The sequence below is a fragment of the Zonotrichia leucophrys genome, chromosome 2, assembly GCF_028769735.1.
Source record: "Zonotrichia leucophrys gambelii isolate GWCS_2022_RI chromosome 2, RI_Zleu_2.0, whole genome shotgun sequence".
NCBI classification, from domain to species: Eukaryota; Metazoa; Chordata; class Aves; order Passeriformes; family Passerellidae; genus Zonotrichia; species Zonotrichia leucophrys.
In genome coordinates this window covers 94,731,412-94,747,773 of record NC_088171.1, presented here as the reverse complement: position 1 = coordinate 94,747,773, position 16,362 = coordinate 94,731,412, and the positions used below count along the sequence as shown (strand labels likewise).

Genomic DNA, 16,362 nt, shown 5'->3' with positions numbered 1-16,362 from the left:
GTGACTTGGTCTGGCACTTGCTTGGTCCTTTTGACCTCCCTCTTGTGACATAAGATAAAGACTTTCCCCTCCTTCTCTTACAGAAAGCCTGGAGGGTAGGTTTTTATGATGTGCTATCTGGTCTTGCAGTAAACAGAGACATTTCTTGAGGATTTTAGAGTCATCAGCTCCAGTTCTGAAGAAATATACAGTTGTTTAGCACTTTGTAGGATAAACTTGTCTTAAGAGTACAGGTGCAATAAGTCTGCATGTCCTATGACAGAAGGCTTGAATGCAGAGTTTTTGTGTCAAAATGACACCAGAAAATGCTCTAAGTCCCAGAGAGGTAACTGCTTATGACAAGTAGAAAAGTCTCACCTGCAGAATAGGTGCCAAGAGCTCATGCTATTTCCAAGGCTGTTTTGTTATTACTGGACCCTGCAGTATTCAGTGAAGTGGCTCAGTGAATATTCTCCTACAAAGACTCATGCAAGCTTCTTGCACACAGCCCATTTTTAATTTTTTTTTTTTTTTGCGAGACCTACAAAAAAAGAGAGAAAGAACATGCTATCAAGCACCACCAAAACCTCTGGGCTGTTATGGATTGTGGGAAGGTTTCTTGCAGTCTGCCAGGATCCATGCTGAGTGCCTGGGGAGCTGAAAACTGCTCTTGTCCTGTGATAAGGGCTTTACATGAAGCAGGCTCTGCTGGAGGCACAACAACTTGTGTTGAACCAGCACTGCCAAAATGCCCCTTATACACAGCATCAACTGTAGTGACATAAAAAATTTTCCTGCCTTATAACCTAAGTAAAGAATGTGAGCTTAATGGGGAAATATACATTGAAAAGTATAACTGAGATAAGGACATTGTGTGCCTAGAACCAGCAGGCTGTACCTCACAGTTTCTCAAGTTTTGCCTTGGGCCTGGTCTAGATGTACTTCTGCACTAGTAAAACACAGCAAGTGCAGTAAGTGTTTACCCCCTTTGAGGTTACCATTTCATCTGGTCTAATAAGATCCAGCTTTTATTTATGTGTGTAGCTGCGCCTGTGAGAGGCAGGAAGAACACACCAGCTGGGGAGGAAAAAGGAAAAAGAAAAAAAAATATTCCCGGGTACCTACCCAAGGAGTTAATGCATTGGGGCATATGTGAAGGAGTTAAAACACTACACAGGTACAGATCCTGTGGCAATTACAAATGTTATTGAAATAAAAACCAGAAACAGGAAGCCAAAAAACAGGTCCCTAAGGCAGGCATCTGTCTTAAATGATATCATTTGTCAAGTTTCCAGCATTTTGTGGTTGTGAACACAAAAAGAAGTTCTGTGTTACACTAAGGACATTACATACTCATTAGTCGGAATGTTCCTGAAGTACATAATACAGGATTTTCATTTAATAAGAAGCAGCTACTTGCAACTGCGTTGCACATAAAATAAATTCTGGGCACACTAATTGCCATTCAAGGATCTTCTACCTAATTTTTGACAGGTTTTTCTTCCCCTCCCCCCTTAGACTACACTGCATAGACTGTAAGCAGATTCTATTACTAAAGTTTTAAAATTTTTGGAGAATATTTTCTTATTTCTGAAATCTGAATTTCTTCAGTCATGAATTACAAAGGTTTTAATGCAGATATTAAAGAACAAAAGAAAAAAACCCAAGTTTTCTACAGGAATATTGTAGCAAGAAGTGGTGTAGTAAGAAGGCAAAAATACATACACATACATATACATATACACATACACATACACATATCACATACACACACATATACATATACATATACATATACATATACATATACATATACATATACATATACATGCGTGCCTCTTGGTACAATAACTGCCCCAGTCATCCCCCCTTCTTGAAGAACAAACCTAGCTTTAATTAATTGGTTTAGTTCCTCTATCTGAACACTATTAGTGCATTAGTTTTAACTAATATATAAGCTTCCCCCTCGCTGCCCTGCCAATGACCTTAAGCTTCACATGGTAGGAAAGCCACTTGCTGTAGAATAGAAAAGTAATTTATCCACCATGATTGTTCAGCCCTGGCCCCTCTGTAAAACAGCAACTGACAATTGTGCTGTGTTATGGATGGTACGTTTGTGGTGTGTACAATAGTGTGCAGAGCATCAAACTCACTTCCCTGAACACTGCCGGCAGCATTTGAAAAGTGATCGTAGAGAGAAGCGACCACTTGCTGAGCGATGTTCCTCCATTTCCAAATTTTTTTTTCCAAGTAACTCCCCCCTTTTTTTTTTCTGAAAAGAAAGATCAGTGTTGTTTCTCAGCTTAAGAGCAGTATGTAGTTTTCCATTCATAAAAGTATGTCATAATAATAACAATGAAAAAAGAGGTTACATTGCTTTTATTTTACCTGGGATTTCCCTGCTTCTTTACACATTTCAGCATTTAGCATATTCCCTCAAAACATAATAAATTTCTATTCTGTAGCTTAAGGGATCCATCAGTTAAAATGTTAGTCTTTCATCTTTATTACCCTCCCATTAAAATGAAAGAAACCGGGACACACTTCAGTTTAGAAGAAGCAATTTAGTTGGTAATGTCCTTACTACTCAAGTCTTTACAAAGAGAGAAAGTGCATTATTGCTTATATTTCACACATCTATCTGCATAAGAAGCAACTAAAGCTTTCAGACACATATGATATTAAATTTAATAATATTCTTTGATTAGATTATTTTATTACAACATTTTTCCATTACTAGTCATTTCCCGTACACATTTACATTCATAAAACCGGGAGATTTTTCTTTGTTTGTATGTGTTTATATGTATTCATAAAGCAAGGAAAAGATTTTCTGGTTTGCTATAGCTGTTAGATTGGAAAAGAACAGATTAATAACTAGCCACCACGTAGGACTAGGTTTTCTTGTACACTGCACCAGTAACCCTTTGCTATAATGAGGACACAAAGAGGCTCACATCAGGCTGCTCCTCTTCTTCATAACTCAAAAGCGTCACAGTGGCAATAGCCTCTAGTGCTATTTGTCTTTAGTGCAGTTGTGACACTTCGGCATGATCCATAATTTGGCAGCTATTTACCGTGACATTTCCCTTCAGTGCAGCCATAACATTCAGTGAAGCCATTATTTGGTTCCATTTACCATATAAATTGTATTGTCGTGCATGCATGCTAGCAGCTACATTAGGTACCTGAAAATGAGTAAATCTTGTAAAATAGATACTAACAGCTATTCAGCAGAGAAATTTCTTTACTCCTCAGACAGAAGTAGGAATATATATAATATCTGCAAACACTACTGCAAACTTTTCCTTGAGAGATTGCAATTATCTGTATTTACATGACACAGCAGTTATTCATATCGACTTACTAAATATACACTTTATGTGCATATACATTGCACACATTTGCACGCATACAAACATACAGCAAACTATTGCTTGGTAGAAACCCAACTTGATTCAAAAAGGTATTAGGAGAATCCAGCATAGCAATTAAGTAGGAAGCATATCTGTAAAATGTGCTGAGGGTTGCAAGCTAGGAGAGAGCGAGTGAGTACGTGTGTGTCCGTGTGCGCGTGCGTATGCACACATGTGACAGACTCAGGAAAAAAGCCAGCTCTTCATCTAGTTCTTTGTTGTTTTTCCATGGAAGCATATGTGTGTAGGGAAGGGAAATTCGGTTATTAGCCTCAGCAAACAATGCCAGATTCCTCTGTAGCAAATTCATTTAGAAAGGTAAAATTAGGATGTAGTGCTAGCAACCACATCTCAATGAGCTGCTATTATTAATAGTATTATTATTTAAATCCCTGCTCTCTACATATGGTATAGTTAGTACTTCCAAGGCAAATGTATTATTATTTTTAATCATTTAAGTCCCCACTGTGCACACAGCTTTTAATACACCTTTTTTGCAAGCATATTAAGTGTATTGTTATTAATCCCTTGCTGTGACTCTACAGTATTTCTTTTCCTTGTATGTTCAATGTCCTATCATCATTTAAACCTCTCAGTGTGTGCATGCCATATACATTTTCCGAGGCATCTAATATTTAAACATTATTTAAATCCATCATAGCTTACTTATTCAAAGGCAGCCATGCTCCCACAACTTTAAGTTTGCAGAATGTACTTTTAAATAAAGAGAAGTTGGGTTTTTTTCCCCCTGCTGCAAGACAAATTTATTACGAAACTCATCAAAAAGGCCTTATCTGCATGTTTAAGAAATACTCTTCACCCTCTCTGCATTGATAATGCTCTCTTACAGCAATGTGAAGCAGAGAAGTTGTATCTTTAACAACAAAAATTACTTCTTCGTTCCATATTCATTCATGGAAGAGTTATCATGTTGACCCTAAGCTACCCCTTCAGCTTAACATAAACATTTGATGAAAAAGACAAGCCCAATGACCATAGCCTGACCTAAACACCAGAAGGGCTACGAAATTTGTACACTGGCTATCCAAGTTATGCATACAACAAATGTAATCCTTTTATTAATGCTGTGATCAGTATGAAAGTGCTAAACAACAATCTGAAGCCAAAATTAAAATGAACAACATGTCATATCTGAATATATATATGTGTGAACCCTCCAAAGGTCCCTCTCTTCTCCTATTTTGATCAGTGAAGAAGCCTGGGGCAGTTGCATTATGCAATGTTATATATGAAGTAACATATTAAAAAGAAAGTAGAATGTATGTCCAAACAGAATCCAGTTACAGGAGGAATTTTCTATGACAAAAACATATGGAATTCACTGCCTCAGAAACACCAATCTATTGAACTGACAGTGATCAACACATCTGAAAGCTGGGCCACTTGGATGGCTTTGGCCTTTGACTGCAGGAATTTGATTTGAAAAAATTGTTACTCATGCAACTCTTCTGTACATATCACAGATGCAACCAATTGGTTTTTGGTTTTTTTTTTTTCTTGTTTTGCCACAGTACATCCCAAACAACCTTGTTTTTTTACGATGCATTTAATGACCAAGGACTTCACTTTATCCCTGAGCAAGGAAAGACAACACAATATGCCTAGGAATAAAATGCTGAGAACTTTGAATGCTCTGTATGGTCCTTGAGTGCTGGTATCCTTCTAGCATTCAGCTGGAAGGACAATATACCTTTCTAATAATGCAAAACTCAAACACAACACAATATTTTTATTATCAGAGATGAAAGAGGAAATATGTTTCTAACAGCAGATCTTAGTTAAAACAAAAATCATGGTGGCTTGATGCTCACTTGATGCTCACCTTGAGTAAGAGAGAAAAACGGTCACAAAGGCTCAATCCATTCCACCTTTACCCAAAATCACCATAGTGAGACTAAACCTAGTAGTCAGGCACAGCCCAAGAGAGGGACAATTCTCCATTGTACACAATTCTTTATGATGCTAATGACATATGTACTAAAAATTTACATTAAGAATGCACTAAATCAAAATTAATAATATTTTTCTGTCTGCATTAATGAATAAAATCTATGTTTTCCTGTGTTACAATCAAAAATGGTGTGTACAGCCCGTCCTGAATAGTGCCCTAAAATTAAGTTTACCCTGGATTTTTTCCTTCAAGCCCTAGCCATTATCAGTCTATCATTATATTTATTACAAGGCATATGATCTTAGGAAATTTCCATCTCTTCAACTAGATACAAATGAATGTAATTTTAAAAGATGTGGCAAAATTGGCCTTTATGATCTTAAAAGTTTGCTATGGAAAAAAAGATGTAGAGCAAGCAGTTTCAAGTATTTTATTGTTCTGGAAAATATTATGCTTCTAGCTGGAATTCCCACTGTATGTACCATTAATAATATTCACTAGGTGAAGAAGAATTTTTGAAACTTTACAAAACCCTTTAACTGAATCCACTGGAAAATCTATGGCTGAGCATCAGTACGTGTACCAGGTATTGTGACTATGGACCTAAAATGGTCCTGCTGCTTGTAAGAGGGCTTCTGCAGAAGCACTATTTGGTAAAAGTAGAAGTCCCTTCCCATTTGAAGAATGATCAGTCAAATAACTCTAAAAAACAGAATATCTGAAAAAGACCTAGTCACCAAGAAACATATAATTATGAATAAATGCCACAAATATTTAAATAGCTTTAAAAACTTTATTTTATCTTCAAAAAATATACAGGGCATGAACACACATGAACATGGCTCAAAATCCCATTCCAATAGCTGACTAAAGGGGAGACTGGACAATAAACAGTGGAAAATGAAAAGGCAACAAAATGAAAAGGCAACAAAATGAGACTACATTGCAACTGGTAGTTAAAGATTTAAAAGAAAATTGCGCAGTTGTTTATAGTTATGAAAGACAGGATTAAAAAAAAAAGTCAAGTTGCTTAATATTACTGACATGTCAGAATTGGAGGATAAATTTCCCTGTGTAACCAGTCAAGGAATATTACTATGATCCATGATGCAACTGAATTATGATTATCATGTTTGTGACAGAAAATCAAGAGCATTTTTTTCCTAGAAACTTCAAAAGATTAATAGAGCAACCCAAAGATACAATTCTTTACTTATTCTTGTTCTAACAATTTTATTTTTAAATCAGGGAATCAAAATTGCTGAAAGATTTTTTTTTTCTGAGGTGAACTACAGATGAAGTCTTATCAAATCAGGCTGACAGACTAAATCTGCCTCTGCATCAAGACTTATTCTGTCAAGAACAATGTTCTTGTCTCATGCTAACCTAAGTGACAATATCAAACACAGGCCCATTATGTCCCTGCTACAGCCACTGATTTAAACACTTCTAAGAAAATAAAAACAAACAAACGAAAAAAACCCAGCCAACCCATCCCTTTTTATTAACACTTTAATGCTGTTTTTTAATATAATATCCATTACTAAGCTTAAAAAAAGAAATTGTTTCTAGTAAATCTGAGGCATAAAGTGCCCATTTTCTCTCTTCTGATTTATATCATTGTTCTGTTTTTACAGCTTACTGTTGACAGAGTGAGGTAATTCAACTACAATTTTTCCAATGTTTTTTCCCATGTACATGTAATCTACAGCACGGAATACAGATTCCAAGCCAGTGAACTTGCCCTCAGGAGACATGTCTCCAAAGTCCACCTCGCAAACCAGGTCTCCTCTTTCATACATCTTGAGCAAATGCTGCAGAGCCATTTTGTAGTCAGAAAGGTAATGGTTCAAGAAGAAACCCCGGACGCTAGCAGACTTCTTCAATAGTTTTGCTGGCAATAACTCTGCTTTAACGGGCTGGAGGCCAGTGGGGTTTTGGTAGCCAGCGATAAACCCAATAACTATCAGGCGCCCTTTGATAGCCAAGGCATTGAGAGCCAAGTCAAACATCTTTCCTCCAACAGATTCATACACCACATCCACACCTTCGGGGTAGTCCTTCCTAAGCACAGATTCGACATTTTCAGTTTTGTAGTTGATGGTACGGTCACAGCCAATAGATTTCAGAAAGCCACCCTTTTCATCACTGGAGCAGGTTCCGATTACATGGCAGTTTGCCTTCTTTGCAAGCTGCACAGCGAACTGGCCCGTTCCTCCAGCTGCTGCTGTCACCAGAACCTTCTGGCCTTCAGACAGGTCTCCCAGCTCTTTCAAACTGAGGTATGCAGTTGCGCCACTTACCATTAAAGTGAGGAACTCGGGTTTCACTGAGGGTAGAGGGACTGCTTGTCTGGCTGGCACAACTGTGTACTCAGCAAAGGAACCTGCTTTCACGTAGGCCACAGCCTGACCCACGGAGTAATCTGCACTAGCACTGAGTCCTAACGCTACCACTTCACCGACACCTTCAAAGCCTATATCAAAGGGGGGTTTAACTGAGGCGTCATATCGACCAGCTGAGTAGTTTATATCAGATGCATTGATGCCGACAAATCTAGAAGAAAACAAAAATGTTTTAAGAGATTTACTCCTTACCAAGTTTTCATCGTATGAGAAACCTTATTTTCAAATTTGTGGGATAAGTACAAGACTTGTTCTAATTATCTGTATATTTGAATAACGAGCAGACTCCAAAGATTACTTTCATCAGACTTCCATAGTTTCCATTCTGTTATTCTAGAATTACAGACAATTTTTCTAAACAAAAAGAAACAACAAGAAGCTGTAAAAAGTAAAACCCAAACCCAAAACAAAACAAAATCCCTTATATTTTCCTTAGGTCCACTTGACCAAGCTAAAGAAGTTGAAAATAAATCTGTAAAAGATTAAAGTGTGAAAATTAACTGACCACTTCATACAAGATTTCAAAACACAGAAGAATGAAACATGCAGAGCAGTAAATATGTGGATTCTGGCAACAAATTTATATTTTTGAATATAATAATACTGTTAATGACTAATGATCATATTAACTATCGATGTCATTTGCAAGGTCATGTTACTGTAGGCAAGTACTTTTTAATTGATGGAGTCACTGAAGCAAATTTGCCTTTTGATGTAGCTAATGTCAATGTTAAAATATTTTTCTTTATATAAATTACTTGCAACACATCAAAACAACCTTGCAGAGAAGGAGTAAAATTGTAAAACTGAATATCAAGTCCTACTGACCTCTAACAGGTGAAAATGGATGGCTTTTTTTTTTTTTAGAGAAAGATAAAGATATACTCATAACTCGATTAAGTGCTAGGAGATAATTCCTAAGTTATGATCTAGCTCAAATACAAAGATCTTTTTTTAAAGTAACTATGTACACAGGCAAGAGAAGCGAGACTGGGGAAGGCTCTGCTAACTGGAAAATGTAAAAAAGAAACACATGAAACGGCACATGCCAGGACTGTTACTGTGTGTGGATGTGACAGCCTAAAAGGTGTACTTGACACCATGCAAAAGCTGCAGAAGTAGGCAAACTGCACTTTTCATTGTTGCAGTTAGCAACAAGCTCAGCTCGTATATGTGTGTAGTTTTAAATTGCTTGCATACAGAGCGGGGAGAACTAAAACCGCTTTGCTCCTTTTGATATTCTTCATTCTTTACAGCATGGGGAGCTTCAAACTTTCACCAACGTTTTGTATAAAAAGACACGTAAGCGTAAACATATCCAGGCATAAAATAGGCAAAAGTGTCTGTAGCTCTCCGTAATCCTGCCTTTAACTCGCCGCTCTGCCGCAACAAAAAATGCCTAAGTCTTGTCCGCAGATACAAAAAATCTTCTATTATCCCGCTCTGCGGTGACTCCCGTACAGGAGTGCTAAAAGATGTATAAAAATTGGTAACGGAGTTGTAGCTTCCCGTGTCCCTCGGGCGCCAGGCGAGACGTGCCGGCGCTGCACCAGCTTCCTCCCGCTCTCACACCCCAACTTCTGTGGAGGGCAGCGGAGGGTGGGAGCCCGGTGAGAGCAGCGCTCGCCCCCTCACCGGCCCCACGGCTTCGCCCAGCCGGGGCTCTCGGTGGCAGCCAGGCCAGCCCGGGGCGCCCGCTGTGCCCCGGCCCGCAGCCGCAAGGGAGGTCCGGGCTCCCCGCTGGGCTCAGCTCGCTGCTCCCGCTCCCGGCGCTCGTCTGCCCGGGCAGGACGCGGAGGGCAGCGCTCCCCGACACGGGCAGGCAGCGCAGCGACAGCAGAACAAGCCCCCCTGGTTTTAAGACCTTCCCCTTCTCGGCGCTGCACGCTGGCGGCCGGAGCACAAAGGCAGGTAGCACAACCAAACACTCCGAGGACAAAAACTTTGCGTGCGGGGAAGGGTAAGTCGTGCGGGGGGCCGGGCGCCTGCCGAGCAGGGCTCCCGCACACGCACCGCTGCTTTTGTTCCGCAGCCGGAGAGGATGCGAACCCTTCCCCGCCCGGGCGGCAGGGAACTTGTGCGTGCGGCTGCGGGGAGCGCAACTCGGCGCTGCCCGGGCGCTCACGCCGCGCCGGGCAGGGGATGCGGGCTCTCCGCGGGGCCGGCCGCCACCTGCCCCCGCACACTCACCCGTGCGCACACACACACACACACACACCGTCTCTGCGGGGCGGCCGTGCCACGGGAAATGATGCTCCCTGGGCTTCTGGGTTCATCACTATTAATCAGCGCAGCCTGCTGTCTAGCCCTCCCCCCCTATTTTTTTTTAAACCTCCTTTTTATTGTGTGCAAACTCAAAACTCCTGGTCGCGTTGTAAGGGCTTCTTCCCCCCCCCCTTTTTTTTTTAACAAGATTGTTTAGTCTTAGATTCCTTGCACATTAAAACAATCATACGCACCGTCTGGACTAAAACATAGCGTCTAATTTGCCTTGTCATTCCAGCTGACAGAAGTGAGGTGGTAGGATGTGCGTGCAGTTTCACAGATTATTTTGCTTTTAAAAGTAGGAAAAAGTACGAATTACAAGTTGAAGATCAGTTTACTAACTTCCGAGACCGACGAAAGTAGAGAGCATGGAAGAAACAATTACTTAGGGTGCTAGTGGGTTTTAAGACACCTTCCAGATATTTTGTGTTGCCTTCATTCACTTTCTTACTTTAAATCTGTGCTTTAATTTAGAAGTTACTAGTTGAGCTTTGCCCCTTTCATTTCAAGATGCAAACCTGGGGCAGGGTGTGAAAAAAGCCTGAGATTGGCTTTTCTCGAAATAATTGTGCACATTGAGTCACCCGTTTTATTTATACTAAGCAGTGTTGAAACCCCTCGTACTGTTTATTATAGAAAACAGGAGGACACTGCCGGGGGAAGAAATGCTGTTTTGTGTACCACAACAAAGAGCGAGACACCGAAAACCAGCATCACAGCCTTAAACACAGACAAAACAAAGTCATCCAAACCAGCACTATGCAAGAAAAACATTATTTAGACCAAACACCCAGCAGGAATAGCCCTCTACTTTTCCCACTGGGACCCATCCCATTAGTCCCCTGGTTCAAAAAAAGAAACTTTCTCAACCCCTCTTACTCCCTTTTCTAAAAACTTTGTTCCCATCTTCCAGCCCAAAAGTAAATTCTTACAGTTACTTTGGCAATGAAATGTGTCACTTCATCAATAAAATCTCGAAAATCCTCCAACAACTTTAAGAAGGACCAAACCTCCACAGCCTTAGGCCCTTGTCCTGACACGAAATGGAAAACCCTTGCTTCCACACCCGCCCCTCTCTTCCCCCCCCCCGGAAAACAGGACAAACAGACATACAAAACTTAAATGGCTTCACTAAGGATTTATCACCATTTCCCCTCCCCTTTCTCTACTACACAGAGTCAAAGTAAAAAAAAAAAATAGCTTAAATTAATTTCTAATTCTGAAAGATTTTTGAGTAAAAGATGGCTTATTTTTTTCTGTATAAAAAGTAGAAATAAGAGTTGCTGGCGTAGCTCTCTAAAGCAGAAGAAAGTTTCCCCTAACTGCATCTTATTTTAAAATATCTATCCACACACAGATTTTAATTTCCTATTCCCATAAATCCCAAACCAGATTTTATTGTGGTGAATGACGATTGTTTTGCATGAAAAGCTCAAAGCAATTAATACTATTCATGGGCGTGACTGGGACTAAAATGAACAAATCTGAAAATGCCCTCTTGGAACCCAAGTATTTCATTGTTTTGTTTTTAATTGTATGCTTCTACCTATAAGAAAATGTATAGTTGTATTTGAGCTTGGTTGTTTGTTTTCTTAAAAAACTAAATAGTCAGGGACTCATCCCTTCAGGATGGGATAGTCCTTTTCCAGACTGACAGAGAGAGGGGAAAACATTCAGAACTTGCTTCTTGCTGCAGCTTGTACACAGTGAATGTTTTACAGTAATGTAATTCTGTGTCTTCTATGATATTCTTCAGAAAGGAACAGTAAAGACAGAAGAAATGCCACAAGTAATACAAAATGTATGAACTCTACATCTAGACTTCATCACTCACCTCTTCCTCCCCTTCATCCCCACACAGGCATGTGTACCAGTAGAGGAACATGTGTGTGACAGGCTGATGTGTTAAAGCCCAGCAATTGCCTGCCTGAATCTGTGGACCAGCTCCTGCCTTTAGCGTGGTACGAGCCCTTTTACCATGAAGTGTGCATGTCCCACGAGCACCCAGGAGCCCACCCAGCAAAAGGAGGGAGGAGAGGGAGATGGGAAGAGTTACATTGGAAGCTGTTAAAAAAAAAGGAATAAATTTTAAAAATTTACAGGAGGGCAGGCGGGGGAGTTGGATGAGAAAAGCTCCAAGTGCATGTGTGGGAGGGAGGGGAGTTGAGAAACAAGGATGTCGCTCAGCCTTGCATCACCCAAGCAGAGTACTTGCTACTTGTATCTCAAAGTCTTTCGACCTCTTCCACAGAAAGGAATTTAACTCCAGCCGGATGGCTGCTGCACGCCATTACTGTTTCAGTCATTAGTGGATGCAGCAACACAGTGTCTTACACTGCCGAGGTTTGGAGGGAATTTGGGTCTCAGAAATCCCAGTGGGAGATGTCAGCATCGAATTAAAGCGCCACATCAGCTTTCTGGTCAGCTCCTGGAAGAACGCCTGCTCTTTCTCCTTATCACTTCTTTGCCCTGTATTTGTGTGTTGCATATGGACACATACATGTCATACATACATGTCACACATACGCACAGAGTCACACACTGCCCTAGCAGACCTCGCAGCATTGCTCTCAAGCCAACTTAGTGCTGCTTAATACATTTAAACTCCCACGGCGAACATGGCAAACTATTTGTTACTATGATTCCCTTGCTTGACAAGAACCTGAGAGCGCTGCTCTCCTCCCATGCCAGCCAAGCAGTCTGCTCCAAAGTTCCCGGAGTTTTGGCATCCCCTCGTGAGCAGAGAAACCCCTGAACTTCAATAGACTTAGTTTTACGCAAGGAAGGACGGCGTCTAGGAAAGAGGCACCGAGAACAAACAGGTTTTATGGATACAGCTGTGGGGGGAGGCACGTTTGGTTCTCGAAGTCTTCATTTCACGGCGAGCTGGTCACCGCGCCGGACGTGGGATTTACGGAGCATTATGCTAAACAAAATGTCACCTCCTCACACTTCGCCCGACCCGGCTCCTCTCTAAAAGCCACCAACAACAGCGGGCCTGCGTCCTGCGAGGGAGGCCGCGGGCCGCCCTGCCCCCTCCGCTCGGCGCGCCGGGCTGGGGGTGGTGCCGGGGCTGCCCGGGCGGCGGGCCCGGCCGCGGCCTCCCCGGTGAGTCACGGCTGCGCGGGGGCGAGGCCGCAGAGCGCCGTGAGGGGCAGCGGGGCCGCGCCGAGAGACAGCGGCCGGGCCAGGCCCGCCCGCGCAGCCGGGGCGCTGTGCGGGTGCGCCGGGGACACACTCATGCCCCGGGCACGACGTGCGTGTAACGAGCTCGGGCAGGCCCCAGGGAGGGGCCCTGCGAGCACTTCCTCTGTCTCACTCCCTCCTTGCTCCTTGGCACTGCCCGAACATAACACTCGCCTCTTCCCCCCTCCCCCGCCCCCCCTTTGGCACATGGGCCCTGGGGTGTTCTCTCTTCCTTCGGGCAGGCGCACGCCGGGAGCAGCGCGCACAGACAGACAAACACACGCAGCCCCGCCACAGGAGGAGGAAGTGTCACCCCCACACACGTGGATAAGGGTGACAGAGCTGTAGCACCAGCCGTTCAAAACAACAACAATAAAATGAAATTAACAGTCGCCAGATGGCGGCTGGTACAACTTTGGAGCCGGTTTCCGAAGTGAGGAGAGAGCAGGCCACAAGGCGCCAGGAGTCGGCGGGGGCGCGGGGCCGCGGCGCGGGGGGGGCGGGCGGGGGCTCACCTGTTCCTGACCAGGAGGTCTCCGTCTCCCGGGAGTGGCACGGGCGAGTCCTGCTGCAGGGTGACCGCTTCCCTGAAGTTTTGGCTCAGCTTCGTCACCACCAGCTTCTTCATGGAGCTGGGGATGGACGAGCCCTGGAAATCCAGAAACTGACGGGAGTAGGACATGTCCAGGATGGGCCGCGACCAGCTGCCGCCGAAGGACCAGGCAGGAGCTGCCGCGGCGCAGGACGGCTGCTGCCGCCACCACCACCGCGCTGCCCGGGAGCTCAGCGAAGCGCCGCTTTTCGCGCTAAAACTCATGCCCTGCCTCAGCTCTCCTCTCCCGCCCCGCTCGGCAGAGCTCCGAATGGGATTCTCCAGGCAGCTCGCAGGACGCGCCGGCAGGAGAAACTCCCCGCTCGCAGCTATGTGTGTACGTAAACAGAGCCCCCGAGCAGCAGGCTCTCCCTCCCCTCCCAGCCGGCCCCTCCGCCGCACGGAGACGTCGCCGGAGGAGCAGCGGCAAGATGGTCCCCCTGCAGCAGCCGCTCGTCTTCTGCCGCCGCGGGCACTACCGAGGGGCGAGGCCGGCCCGCTCCCGCGGCCGTCCGTCCCGCTAGTCCCTGCCTGCCTGCCTGCTCTGCCTTGCCAGCCAGGCAGGTGTGCGGCGGGCCGGAGTATCTCCTAAAGGAGATGGTAGTGGTGGTGGCTTTTAATTTGCACCCTGCCTCTAACTAAGGGGTTTAAAAACAGGCGAGGGGGAGAGGGGAGGATAGACAGACGGACAGAGAGAAACGCCTCGGATTAGCCCCCCCACCCCGTTCTTTAGTTCACAAAAAGAGGGTATCTCCCTACCAAAAAAAAAAAAAAAAAAAAAAAAAAGATAAAAAAAAGGGAATTTAAAAAAAAAAAGAGTAGTAAGAAAGCACGGTAAATTATCGGCCAGGAAAGGTTAGAGAAGTGGGGAGAAGTTGCAGCTAATCTCCTAATGTTGTTATTAGCCGCCGCCGAGGAGCCGCTGCCCGCGGGCGGACGCTCCGCCCCTTCCGTGCGAAACGTTTCACTTCCTCGCAAGGTGCTACGAATCAACCCCGAGACGGCGGCGGCGGCTCTGCGCCTGCCGCGGGAGGGGATTTAAACGGGCGAAGCTCTTCCCGCCGTCGCTGTCCTGCCGGGAGGGGAAGGGTAACAGGCTGCTGTCAGTTGGCTTGGGTCGCAGGGGTTTCCCCCGATCCCTGATACTGCCAGAAAATCTCGCCCTCCTTTCCCCTCCTTGCTTCTTTCTTTCTTCTTAAAAAAAAAAAAAAAAAAAAGAAGAAAAAAAAAATTAGTCATCTCTCTTTGTAGGTTACGTTTGGGTGAGGGAACCTGCGCAGGGAATCAACTGGGTGAAGGGACCGAAGTCAATGTTGTGATAGAGCCAACAATCCCAACTTGGTACAACTGCGTGGAGAAAGGCAATATAATAGAGATGTTGCATTGATGTCGCGTATAGTTCCCAGAATTAACTCCATCCTACCAGTATAAACAGCTCAATGCTTAATTGTGCGGTAATAAGAAGAAAGAAAATCCCCTTCTGCCCGAAAAAGAACAAAACTGCAGTTCCAAGTGCTTTCCTTTAGGAATCAGCTGGGTAGTTTTTATTTGCTTTCTTGACTAAAAAAAAAAAAAAAAGAAAAAAAAAGGGAAGAACCCTTCTGTTCTCGCAGCTAACATTATATAAATCCCCAGACACATACTGTGCAAAATGTATTAGCAGTATGTTTCATATGCTGCAGTTCTCGCTCTGCAATCTGTTGGTATTTTAAAGTAAGGATGAACTGTAATCTCCCATAAATCATTTTTAATTCAATGCTGGGTAGACGTGTGCCACGGCGAAGTATCATCTCCTGCCTGCCTCTTTTTTTTTCCCTTTCTCTTTTTAAGTTTGCTGGAAGAAGACCTTTGCTGAAGTTAAATCAGCACATGCGTCTTGCGCAGCACTTCAGCAAGTGGATTATAATAACAACCCCCTCAACGCGTGTCTCACATGAGGAATCTTTTATGCCGTGCTGTATTAAGACTTTTTTTTTTGTCATATTGTTTAGCTCTGGGAAAGGGAAAAAAATGAAAACAAAGCAATTAAAAAGATTGACAGGTATGGGTTTGTGTGAGACCTATTTGTAATTGTCAGGGTGACGTGGGCAAGAGGAGGAGGAGTAACAAACTGAAGCAGGAAAAGCAGCTCGATGTGTCTGTCTATCAGTTGAGACTGTCTGAGAGCCCTGGGATCCGAATGTGTGTTATATTTCAGTGAAAAGAGAAGAGAGGGAGAGTGGATCTCTTTCTCTCCCAGGAGTTTAGGGGGGGGGACAGTTCACGTTAATCTGTCCCACTCAGTGAATGTCTTTTCTTCCTCCCCCCCTCCCTCTCTGCACACACTCTCCGGGGTTTTTCTTGGTTTTGGCAAATTTTTTGTGTGTGTGTGTTGTTTTTTGTTTTTTGGGTTTTTTTTTTCTTCTGTTGCAGATCGAGATCAGCAAAAAAAAAATCCATGATAAAAAATGTGTTTGCGTTATATTTAGTAGCAGAAGAATCTTCGATTTGTGGAAGAGAAAAAAAAGGGAGAGCAAGAGAGAAAAGTAGTCCTCTCCGGTGGTGACACTGTTTGATCTGTGACTGTTTGGAAGGTGGAGGAGTGACTGACATTTCCCATCCGGTGTA

At 43.5% G+C, this 16,362-nt stretch overlaps 1 protein-coding gene across 1 annotated transcript; it reads right to left on the bottom strand.

Moving 5' to 3' along the window:
* Positions 1-6,113: 6,113 nt before the first annotated feature.
* Positions 6,114-14,505, bottom strand: PTGR3 (prostaglandin reductase 3). The gene is made up of 2 exons (XM_064705736.1): positions 13,679-14,505; positions 6,114-7,863 (listed from the first exon to the last, which is right to left on the bottom strand). Exons 1-2 carry the CDS (start codon positions 13,978-13,980, stop codon positions 6,939-6,941), a joined length of 1,227 nt encoding a protein of 408 aa, XP_064561806.1. The 5' UTR covers positions 13,981-14,505; the 3' UTR covers positions 6,114-6,938.
* Positions 14,506-16,362: the final 1,857 nt, after the last annotated feature.